Source organism: Vigna umbellata, chromosome 1 (genome assembly GCF_029865625.1).
Source record: "Vigna umbellata cultivar VRB3 chromosome 1, Vumbellata_1.0, whole genome shotgun sequence".
Classification (NCBI taxonomy): Eukaryota; Viridiplantae; Streptophyta; class Magnoliopsida; order Fabales; family Fabaceae; genus Vigna; species Vigna umbellata.
Genome location: NC_142165.1, coordinates 45441306 through 45453601, shown reverse-complemented (window position 1 = coordinate 45453601; position 12296 = coordinate 45441306). Strand labels below are relative to the sequence as shown.

The window sequence follows — 12296 nt, the reverse complement described above, 5'->3', positions numbered from 1 at the left end:
AAATGCTAGTGTACTTTAGTTCAACATAAAGTGAAAATTGTAATGAAGAGAGGAGGATTAGGAAAAGAAACGACTCCTATGCAGTAAAACCTACATTAGGGGCCAAATATATATCAGAACATAGCATTTCATTCCTCGTTTCAAGGAATACTTCTGAATATAACCTATTTGACGTGAAACATACTTGCATGGATTGGGACCATCCAAATAAAACACTTGTATCATTAAGCTTCACTTAATTTCGTTTTATTCTCAAAACTTTAAATAAATGGCTATGAAAACACAAGTCTGCTAATCACGGTTGGCACCTAAAATGCAGAAAGTAGTACTCATTTGACCAGTTTGAAAATTTATGAGAAGTTTAGTGATTAGGTTAAAAGATCTTAAAACGAAGCCAGATACTTTGCTTCTAATTGATTGTTAATTGACTTCCTAAACGACTAAAAGTGCAGATTTGAAGTGTACTGCATAATGTGTTACACATGATCTCCTCTTGTAGTAATTACTACAGTGACTTGTGAAGTGTTAATCAATCTATAATTGAATAATTACATAAGCAGATCAGAATGTAAGCAGGTCTAAAAATAGAAGAAAAACTAGGAATTAGAAACATATATTGAAGATAAAGCAAAGTTGGTGACTGTTCAAAAAGTAAAATGAAACCGAAAGAAATGAGAAATGTCTACATTGACTCAAACTTCCCAACTATGTCATAATGTGTCCATTCCATCTCTTTATCTTTGTTCTCCACAAGCCTCTAAATTAGCCTATTTTTTCTAGATATCTCTATCTCTCTCATTTTTATAATATAATAACCTTCCTTTCTCTGCACAGCGAATTCTCTGAGGATTCGTTGCATTGCATGCCTCTGTAGCTGAAAAGTGAAAAGATAGAACAATGGCTACTTCCCCACGTGCTCTTGAAGGTAGACACCGTTTTCCAGCATCCATGTGAGTGCCTTCTGGTTACACTTTCAGCATTACGTTCTCAACTTTATCATTGTTATTAAGCCCTTAACAGCGTGTTTCCTCCATTAAATAGAATGCAGGAAGCAACTATCCTATCAAATTTCTTGCTCTATCCCATCAAAAGTTTCTGAAATATTTTTTCCGAAATAGAAAAGAGGTGATTGTCTTACGGAAAAAAATTTCCAGATTTATTTTAATGTGTTCCGGAAAATGATATCCGGAATGGTAGGTGCCATGAGAAATTTGATAGGGTGTAGGAAGCAACAGCCCTCTAATACATATTCAAAAGAATAAAAGAGAAAGAGTTTTGAAGAGAAAAAAGAAAAAAGGGGTGTGAAAGGAATGGGCTTCCATATTTAAAATTGTATAAAATATATTTTCTTTTGGTTAATATCTATTATTTTGATGTTGAATAACAACGTGGTACAGTGTAGATTTATACAGACGAAGATTAACAAAAGGTAATGCCAAAGATGTTAAGAATGAGAAGCCTATCCAGTTATCCATCAGAGACAGAAACTCAAGATGCAACTTTTCTTTCTTGAAAACTTTTCTCCTATTCATAACCATCTGCATTACTTATGTAATGCTTCTGTATTCTACAAACAGCAACCATTTACCAAGCGTTCGCTCAGGGTATGCATGTGCTACGTTTAAGTATGTTCTCATATATATAGCAAGCATCGAGTTACCAACATGATGAACTGATTCTGTCAAATTTTGTGAACAGGTGGATATGGGGTGGATCAGATCCTCGGTATACATCGGATGTAGACATTAACTGGGATGATATGTTACAAATTACAGAGAAACTGACGGGGAAAAAAGAATTTCAAGGAGTTGGGCTTTTAAACTTCAATAAGACTGAATTAGACAATTGGGAACAGCTTATTCCTAATGTTACACATGTTGTTCTGGACTTAGAGTATGCTGCAGAAAATGTGACATGGGAATCCCTATACCCAGAATGGATTGAGGAGGAAGAAGGGACCCAAGTTCCGATTTGTCCTTCCCTTCCAAGTGTTAGATCTCCTGGCATAAGGCTCAATCTCATAGCTCTCAAGCTTCCTCATGCCAATGGAGGGAATTGGTCTAGAGATGTTGCTCGGTTGCACTTGCAACTAGCAGCAGCTAGGCTTGCAACCTCTTTCAAAAGCAATTATCCCGTTTATGTGCTTTTTATTGCCAAATTCTTCCCAATACCCAATTTGTTTACCTGCAAAGAACTCGTTAGACATGAAGGGAATCTATGGTTGTACAGACCAAACTTGACTGTTTTGAGACAAAAGCTCCTCCTCCCAGTAGGATCATGTGAACTTTCACTTCCTTTGAGGGGCAAAGGTTAGTTCTGCTTTTCTAACACACTCATACGCAGCAATGCTATATATTTAAACACTCAGACATAGCATGATAACATCAGAAGCATATAATGTCGGAAATTGTATCCATTAACCAATAATTTTATCAGAAATGAATGACTTGTTTTTAAGTAACAGTTACTTCAGGACCAATTTTCCATTTCACAATATGTACTTGAAATGATGAAATTTTCTGTGGAAGCAAATTTGTTGAAACTTGAAACTCAGTATGTACTTGCACAACCAAGAAAAATAACTCTTTCTACTTGAAACAGACATGTTATGTTCTCTCATCCATAATCATGAGCAATAGAACATCGTCATGTTGTCTCTTCGTTATATTTCTTTTATCGAGTATATGATTTGGATAAAATTGAATTAACTGCGAGCAGAGCTAATATACGCGGGAAGTGCTCGAACAGAAGCGTACGTAACCATTCTCCATTCAGCTCACGTTTATGTATGTGGAGCTATTGCTGCTGCACAAAGCATTCGGATGTCTGGATCAACTCGAGACCTGGTTATACTTGTTGATGAGACATTGGGTGAGTACCACAGAAGTGGTTTAGAAGCAGCGGGGTGGAAAATTAGGACAATACAAAGGATCAGAAACCCAAAGGCTGAAAAAGATGCTTACAACGAATGGAACTACAGCAAGTTCCGTTTGTGGCAGCTTACAGATTACGACAAGATAATATTCATCGATGCAGATTTGATCATTCTAAGAAATATAGATTTCCTATTTGGAATGCTAGAAATCACTGCGACAGGAAATGATGCCACAGTTTTTAACTCAGGTGTCATGGTGGTTGAGCCATCAAATTGCACATTCAAGCTCCTCATGGATCATATTGATGAGTTTGAGTCCTACAACGGAGGGGACCAGGGATACTTAAATGAAATATTTACATGGTGGCACAGGATACCAAGACGCATGAACTTTTTGAAGCATTTTTGGGTTGGAGATGAGGAAGAGAAGAAGAAAATGAAGACTTTGTTATTTGGTGCTGAGCCTCCAGTTTTGTATGTCCTTCACTATCTAGGAATGAAGCCGTGGTTGTGCTTTCGGGACTACGATTGTAACTGGAATGATGATATCTTTCATGAGTTTGCAAGTGATGTTGCTCATGAAAGGTGGTGGAAGGTGCATGATGCAATGCCTGAGCTTTTGCAACAGTTTTGCATGCTGAAGTCAAAGCAGAAGGCCAAGTTGGAATGGGATCGTAGGCAAGCTGAAATTTCGAACTACTCAGATGGGCATTGGCGAATCGAAGTTAAAGATAAGAGGTTGAAGAAATGCATAGATAAGTTGTGTTCATGGAAAAACATGTTGAAGCATTGGGGTGAAACCAATTGGACTGATGATGAGTCTTATTATACTCCAACGCCGCCTGCCATTGCTACAATCCCTTTCTCATCTGTCACATTAATTTAACTTTCTACCTTCCTTGTCAGTGTTAATAAATTTCTTGGTGCAGAAAAATGGCATCAAGGGAGAAAATTTTCTGCTTCAGTTTTTAATGAATATGCTCCATTCTACTCTTTTTTTTGGTGTGTACTCAGTCTGCTCTACAGTGTTATCATGTATTATAACAAACAGTATTCATACATTCACATTTATATTCTTTACCACTCCCACCCTACAATCAAATAAATTAATATTTTATCAGAAAAAAATAAGATTGTAAAATATTAATTTATTTTAAAGTAATATTAATTCATTTGTATCTCACTGTTATATTTTTTTACTATTCTTTAAGACATATCGATTTGTAAATATTACAATTATTGTTAATAATAATTTAAATTTAAATAAAAAACATAGATTAAGTGTAAGTCATTCCTCTCTCTATATATATATATATATATTACAAAAACATCCAATATTACAAATGTTAATATCATTTTCATATGAAGAACGTTCATTAATTTTGCAATAAAACTAAACTGAAATAAGTGACATTAATTATAAATTATCTTTTATAACAATATCAGTGAATATTAAAGAAATTTTTTGTCGTTTTGGATTTTAGAAAAAAGAAGAAGATGAAGAATATTTTGTCATTGGACTAATGCTGTAAGAGTAAATTTTGGTAGACCTCACAAAATGAGAAAATAAAAAATAATAGGAATAATAGTGACGGGAGAAAAAAAAAGGTTTTTCTTAATATGTATATTTAAGCTATCAATGTTATACATTAAGAAAATAATAAATAATCTTTAACTGATAAATCAATTATAACCAGACCAATAAGAAAAAGCGCTGATAAATCATTTAAAACTTTCAAAATGAAAACAATAACTTACGAGAAAACAATTAAAAATATAATAAAATATTTCATTTGAAAAAATAGTATGACCTTTATAGTAAAGTTATAAATGAGATAAATATATTATGAAAAAAAAATACTTAAAGTACATTTTTGTTGTCAAATTATAAATAACTGTTGCATAAAAAAAATAATTATATAAAAAAGTTAAAATAATTTATGAGAGTTCAAACTCATGCACTTAGAGTTAGTAAAATAGAACCGATTTAAATAATGCGTTTGACCAAACTGAAAACATAACCTAAATTAAAGGAGATCAATCTGTCTAATTCGTTTAACCTATAATCCAATCAATTTAGTTTAATCAATTCAAACTTTCGAGTGGACTCTTTTTTAAAATTAATAATTACAATTTAAGAAAATTAAAAAATAATATATTTTATTAAAATACACGTTTTATTTATATATAGTTTATACATTAATTAATTACATCTTAAAAAAATTAAAAGTAAATTTATTTTTATGATTTAAATTTGCAAAAATTATTTGTATTTATTAAAATAATTTAAATTTTTTAAATGGAATAAAAAATAACTCTTTAACCCGATACTTAATTAGTTTAGACCAAAATTTTTAACTCATTAAGAATCCCTACTTGGCCTCGTCAACATATAAGTTTTCCACTTAAAAACGAACCATCTCACTCCACTGAATTAAATAGATTTTGTCCTTTGAAAAACTATCATAAAGATTTACAATTTTATGTATCACTGATTTATGGGTTAAATATATTTTTAGTTTTTAAATTATTAAATCATTTTATTTTTTGTCGATCTTTCAAACTTTGGTGTATTTTCATCCTTCTTCTTAAAAAAACTATAATTTTTCGTCTTTCAAAACTAACAACGTATCAACTGAGCTGGCTAACGGTCGTGTGCCACTTTCATTATGTTTTTTTACTTTCCCCGGCTTTTCTCCTTCACTGGCATCGTGTCCTTCCTTGCATCTTCTTCCTCGTCTCCCGCGCCAATTTCCACAGCATCTTCTCAAGCTTTTCCTTCCAATTCGATTCCCTCCGACTACTCCCCCTCAAACGCCCCCTCCCCGAATACCTCAAATACAGCGAGAGATCATAAAACTTGCAAGTTTCTCTTTTTTTTTTCTTTTTTTCATAAAACAGAAAGAGAAAGTACCCTCTCCACGAGGAAAGCACCCACTCTGCGTCTGCAGTGAAGACAATATTTACCTGGTGAATGGAGTGCTGGAAACAATAGTAGCAGAGAATCCAACAATGGGTATCGAAGGGCCAAACCGGGTCGATTTGGTTATATCCACCACATCCTTGATTCAGATTTTCCTCTCCATTGTGTGAAATGATGCGAGTCTTTCCGATGAACTTCGATAAGCATCCTTCGACCTGCTCCTCCTATCAGAAGTCCCCTATGCCCCACTTCGTGCTGCGTGGATGGCCTCTGATCCATCTACCAAACCCGAGTTTTTTTGGGCACTCGTTTCATCTTCTCCATCCCTAAGCCCAGAAAAGGTTAGCTTTCTATTCCTACTCTTTGTTTCAATTTCCCAATTTCTAATTCCCTTCAATTATGATTACCTCTTGTTTTGGTGGCTCCAAAATTTGTTGGTCGATTCAATTTTATGTTTAACATTGTTATTGGTGTGAAGAGTGAAGAATTTTAGCAAAGCGGAAAGCGTATCAAGAACTTGTGAAGGATATTGCACCGCCTAAGGATGTTCTGGAACCATTTTCTTCTTAGGATCAATTAGGGTTTGGTAAATTCTTCTTCACTTTATTTTACCATGTCGATACATGTATGAAATAAATTTTAATTACATTACACTAATCATTGTGGTTGTTAAGAGGTTGATGACGCTGTATTTGAGGTATTCGGGGAGGGGGCGTTTGAGGAGGGAGTAGCCGGAGGGAATCGATGTAGAAGACCGCCAGGGATGGGGATAGAGGTTTGCAGTGGTTCTGTTCGACGAGGTTGCGGGGGTGGTGGACGGGGACGAAGATGCAAGGAGACCATGTCAGTGAGTGATGGAGAAAACTGGAAAAATTCAGGAAAAAAAATGACATAACACATTGCAGTTAACCAACTCAGCTGATTTTTAATAAAGTTAATTTTGAAAGACGAAAAATTATGATTTTTTTAAAAAAATATCAAAGTGTACCAAAATTTAAAAAATAATAAAAAATAAAATCATTTAATAATTGAGAGATTAAAAATATATTTAATCCATATTCATAGTTTGAAAAGGAAAGAAAGTCACAACAGAAAAAATCACAAATAGTTACTCCCCACATAACTTTATTTTTAGATACTTTCCCTGTAGATATCAAATCGTTTCAACTTAATGTTTTAAAGTCAAAAATTATTGACGACTTTCTTTGTGACGGTAGTACTAAGAAAGAAAAATGGAGAAGATTAAATTGAAACGAGAGGGGATATAAGAAGTTGAATTCTGCTTGAGGTTTAAATTCAACGCACAATGGTTGGGATAATGGTTGAACCAACATACCTATTATTCAACTATATTGTTGGATTAGAACCACTCTCTCACAAACTACTTCAATAGGTCGTTAATTAGTACTAGCCGTCTTTTGATTATGAGCCACAATGTTTTAATACACATGGAACCAACAAACTCACTCATTATTATATTCATATGTCAGGAATAACACCATTTTAATAGGTAGTGCAGTTAGTGGACAAACCACGATTTCAATGGGTGGCGCCACTTTCAAAGAGTTGCTAAGGATTATCACACTGCCTAACCACTATGCCCAATATTTCAAATTTTTTAATATATTGGCTAAAGTAATGAGACAAATTTATCAAAATATATTGCCTCAAAAACTTCCAAGAACTATACCTTTTGGAAAAGAAATGGTGAACAAACTCTCACGTGATCTGTGAAGCATTAAAATTTATTTGGAATAATTTTCAAGACCTTTCCGCAACACGTGACTACTGCCAACACTGTCAGTTCCCCCTCCGGCAACGCTAAGGTCAAACAGATTGGTTATTCTAGACAGCAAAATGTCTTTTAACAATTTTTTAAACTTAGTGATCGATATATTTTAAATATACGAATTAATAAAATAATAGGTTATTATAAAAAAATAGTTAAAATATCACAGTATTTTTAAATAATAAAATATATGATAAGAGTTTAACAACCTATTAACCTAGTAAAAATATAAAATTAGTGTTATATAAAAACCTTATTATTGTGTGTCTAATCTATTCTCGTATAGTATGTCGGTCACGCTGGATGTTCAAGTTAATTATTATTTGTTGGCAAATAGTTAACTTTCCCTTCTACTCATTTATATTTGTCTAAATAGTTACATACTGTTTAGCCATTTTGGATTATAATAGATTAGATAAAAAAAATCATTGATCCATTTTCATATATTATAAAATAAATTAAAATTTTGATATAATGTGATTGGTTTAATAAGAATTTAATTTGATTCATCCATCCGTTAATTTTATTTTTCATTGAATACTATATATAGCATTCAATAATCTGGGGTAGTAAAGAGAGTGGGGGAAGTAACTGGCCATAGTTGCGTGGGTGGTTAAAAGTTAAATGATGTGAAAATGACCAATGAATGAGTTTGTTTATGAAATTATGGAGTGCTCCTACCACGTTCCTTTGTCATTCACGTGCAACTCTATGTGAACATAGATGGATACTTTATTAATGGGAATGGGACGCAAAAGCAACTAAATCACCCCTTTGCCAAACCTCATCACACTACAGCCCTACGTCTGCCACGTGTACTACACTCATTTACTTTTTTTCAATAAACATCACCATTTCTAACTTCCTTCTCACCCCCAAATATTTGCTTTAATTATATACAATAATATGTTTCTCTTTATTTCATGCCCTTTCTATCATGGAGTTCCGTCCATGTAACAATTATACTGGTTTTGTTAGAAGATCGTGATGCCCATATACTGATGTTCACCCCACGTTGCTTTTTCTTCGGACGAAAGTGCAAATATACGTGAACAGGGCAAGCTGTCTAAACACCCACTTGTGTATTTTTTATTCTTTGTTTAAATATAAAAATAAATAAATAAATTACTACTTTTACAATAATTCCGAAATACAGTTTCTTATAGTAGATTCTTTCAACGAAGAACATTTTTCTTATGTATAGTAAAACTGTCGATGAAGGATTCTGGTACTTCCAACACATACGGGAACATGTAAACGTGGAACAGAGTATCGTGGTTGGAAGTCCCGTGTGTAACGATTCAGGCAAAAGCAAATTCCCATTTTCTAAAGCATGAAATCGATGAAGATTTTGAATATATATATGATTTAGTCGGAGCTTGTTTTCCATGATTTTAACTGATAACCAAACACGTTAAATCATCCGTATAGGGGTCAACCCAGTAAAGAGACTGAGATCATATCTATTGCCACCTGCAGTTTTCCAGTAGCACTCAAATTGATTTAAAATTTCTTCCTAACTGGAAAGCTATTATTGATACTGTATCGATTGATAATGGGTGATGTACAAAAAGTCCTGCATTTGCTGTGATGTCCATTAGTTACGAGGACGATGATGGAATCCAATCATTTCCTTGAATGAAGTTCTGTATTGAGTAGGCTAGGACGTGGTCTTCAGGGATCTTACTACTCCATGATACCCTCTGAGACAGATCAGAACCAGGTCCCTTGTTCCCAAATTCCCCATAGTAAAGAGTCTTGAGGGCAAAATCACCACTCCATGGCATCCAACCCTGGGTTGTCACAATCACTTCCAACTCTGAATTAACGAAAACCGTTCTGGAATACTCCTTCCAAGGCCTGCCCAAATAGTTCTTGTGCACCTTAGGGTTGTTGTGATACAAAGCCATGTACTCCTCGGTGCCATTAATGAGACAGTTCTGGAAAACAAAGCCTGTGGGCTGTGCTGGGTCTGTTCTGCCATGTGCAGTGATAGCATTGTTCTCGCCCTTCTCTGGACGAACTTGCCTGGGACGAACCAGGATGAGACAGTCTTGGAAAACTGCAGCAGCGTTTCCAAAGATGAAGTCGACGTTGCCCTGAATGCGGCATGACTTGTAGAATTGGCGCAGGGAGTGAGCATAGAGAGTGTCTTGGTTGCCCAAGAATTCGCAATTCTCAATCACAGAAAGATCACTGTCTGATCTGAATGCCACTGCTTGGTGTGCGTCAGGACCGGCCGTGTTCTCAATTGTCAGATCCTTTGCCATGAATCCATCCCCAAGAACCGCTGCCATCATAGTTATCTCAGATTACTTAATTAATCACATCTTTCACATAATTAAATTCTTCTTCCTCTCCAATTAATTTTTCAAAATTATATACAAAACTCCTCTTAATTTTAAAAGCACTTCAGTGTCCCTATTTTTAAGTTTTAAAACTATTACTTTACGTTGTTCGTACGATCATAAAAATCAAATAAATAACAAGTATAAACATAAGTACACAATTTTAAAACGTATTAATGTAATTAATTCTAAAAAATTAAGTTAAACAATCATTTTAATCCCTCAAAGTATAAATAATGTCAATTTAATTATGAAAGAATAAAAAAATATTCTTATCCAATATTTAATTTCAATATGTAAAAAGTGAGCTAAGTTTATGAAACTATTTTCTTAAGTTATAATATTTATACATTTTAATATTTTAAGTACCAAAGTAACGTTAAGCAAGTTAACTTACTAAATTATATTTTTTTTACATATTTTAAGAGAAAAATGTTATTTTGACACTGCATTCTTCTCATTACTGTTCATCTTTTTTAAAATGAAAAAATTAACTTTTTGATAAAACCATTTTAACGGTAGTTAAAAAGTGTCTGATAACATTTTTCTATTTTAAAAAGAAATAAGTTAGAAGAGCTGGTGAGGGAAGAAAATGACCAATTTACCCATAAATATATGATAGAAACGTACCGACGGTGGCAGAGTTGTAAGTTGTCATGGCTGGTTGCCCCACGTTAGCGTCACCGGTTATAACCGTTTTGCCAATGCCGTCACCCAAGAACACCACATTCCTCTTCGCCAACGGAACCCTGACGGTCTCCTTGTAAACTCCTTCTTTTATGAGTATGACAAACCACTTCTTCCCGTCGCCGTTATCTGGCGCAGCGTTAACGGCCTCTTGTATGGTCTTATAACAGCCGCCAGCTCCGTCTTTACAGACCGTAACGTCGGGTTTCAAATTGGGCGGAACACCTCCCACGGCGCCGGAGTCGCCGGAGGCGAGGCTGCCCCAGAAGCCGTTGCGCTCGGTGGCTGGAGGTTTCCACGAAGCTGTGTCGTTTCCGAAGGCATCGAGGGAGAAGGCCATGCTGAGGGCGTTGCTGGAGAAAGATTCGAGGGAGTCGATGAACGCCATCGCTTTGCCGACGGCCGCGGACACGTTGGCATATTTGAGGCTGTTCCAGCAGTCGTACTGGTATGCGAGCGCCGCGCCCAGCCACGCGCGCGCGTCCTTGATTTTGCCGAGTGGAAGAGCGTCGCTGGCGAGGGAAGAGCGGTGCTTCGAGTTGTCCAACACTTCCAAGCAGGTGGAGGCGGCCACGGTGAGGTTGCGGCTGCCGGCAGCACCGTCGAGGAGGGACTTCACCATGGACTGCGCGGTGGCGAGGTTTTCAGAGTAGATGGCGATGGCGGACTGGATTAACTGGAGAGAGGTCGGGTTGGGCGGGAGTTTGGGGTATTGGGAGAGAGAGGTTTCGCATTGCTGCGGGAAGCGCGTGGCGGCGCAGGCTTGTTGGATCTCCGGCGTGACAGATTTGACGGCGGCGACAGGTGGGGTTTTTCGGTGCGCGGCGGAGAGGGTTAGGAGCAGGAAGAGAGAGAAGAGGAAGAGATAATCCATTGTGGAATGTTGGGAGAACGGGTGATCGTTGAACATATTTATAGGTGTATGTGGTAATTGATATTTGATAATTTAGATTTTGTTTTTGTTTAGAAAGATGGCAGTGGTATGAATCTGATGGCTGTGTTTTTTATCTCGTGACCCTGAAATTGGAAGCGGTTCACGGGTTTCTTTGTTGGTTCGAGGGATGAAGGAATGGCCACTTTTGGTATTATTAATCTGATTATTTTTGTGTTTAATAATGCTATTAATGCAGAGACGTTATAATTATCTGAATTTATGGTAACTTGTGATGAGAAAAGAGGCTGATTGAAATGTAAAGAGTGAGAGGGAAGCCTCGAGTAAGGAGTGAGAGGGGAGAGGTATTATTATGTTCCCACCAAGTTTTGAAAATTTTACTTTTTACAATTTTTATATTCATTTAAATAAATTGTTAAATTTAATTCAAAAAATATTTAATTATTTCATAGATAAGAGTTAAAAAAATTATATATTTGATTTAAATTAATAACTTCGGTGTATTTATAATTTTAACGTGCTTATTAGTTTAATTATATAGTATATCATATTTATGGAATTAAATTTATTGGAATATCTTGTTTGTGATAACTTGTTAATGTAAGATATTTTTTTATTAAGAATAATAAATATTTTAAGATTTAATAAATATATTTAATTTGGATTTAATGATATTTGTAAAGTTTATTGTTTTAAAATTAAAATAATAAAAGACAACAAAAAAATTGTTCTAAAATTAGAAATAAATATTATATTTGTTATAATTTTATAAATTTATTAAA

At 35.0% G+C, this 12296-nt stretch overlaps 2 protein-coding genes across 2 annotated transcripts; one reads left to right on the top strand and one right to left on the bottom strand.

The window, feature by feature from the left end:
• Positions 1–897: 897 nt before the first annotated feature.
• PGSIP1 (plant glycogenin-like starch initiation protein 1) lies at positions 898–3926 on the top strand. The gene is made up of 4 exons (XM_088111113.1): positions 898–950; positions 1398–1604; positions 1699–2309; positions 2719–3926. The coding sequence occupies exons 1-4, from the start codon at positions 898–900 to the stop codon at positions 3759–3761; spliced, it is 1914 nt and encodes a 637-aa protein (XP_087967239.1). The 3' UTR covers positions 3762–3926.
• A 5000-nt stretch (positions 3927–8926) lies between these two features.
• LOC124836893 (putative pectinesterase/pectinesterase inhibitor 51) lies at positions 8927–11687 on the bottom strand. The gene is made up of 2 exons (XM_047312136.2): positions 10566–11687; positions 8927–9877 (listed from the first exon to the last, which is right to left on the bottom strand). The coding sequence occupies exons 1-2, from the start codon at positions 11530–11532 to the stop codon at positions 9189–9191; spliced, it is 1656 nt and encodes a 551-aa protein (XP_047168092.2). The 5' UTR covers positions 11533–11687; the 3' UTR covers positions 8927–9188.
• Positions 11688–12296: the final 609 nt, after the last annotated feature.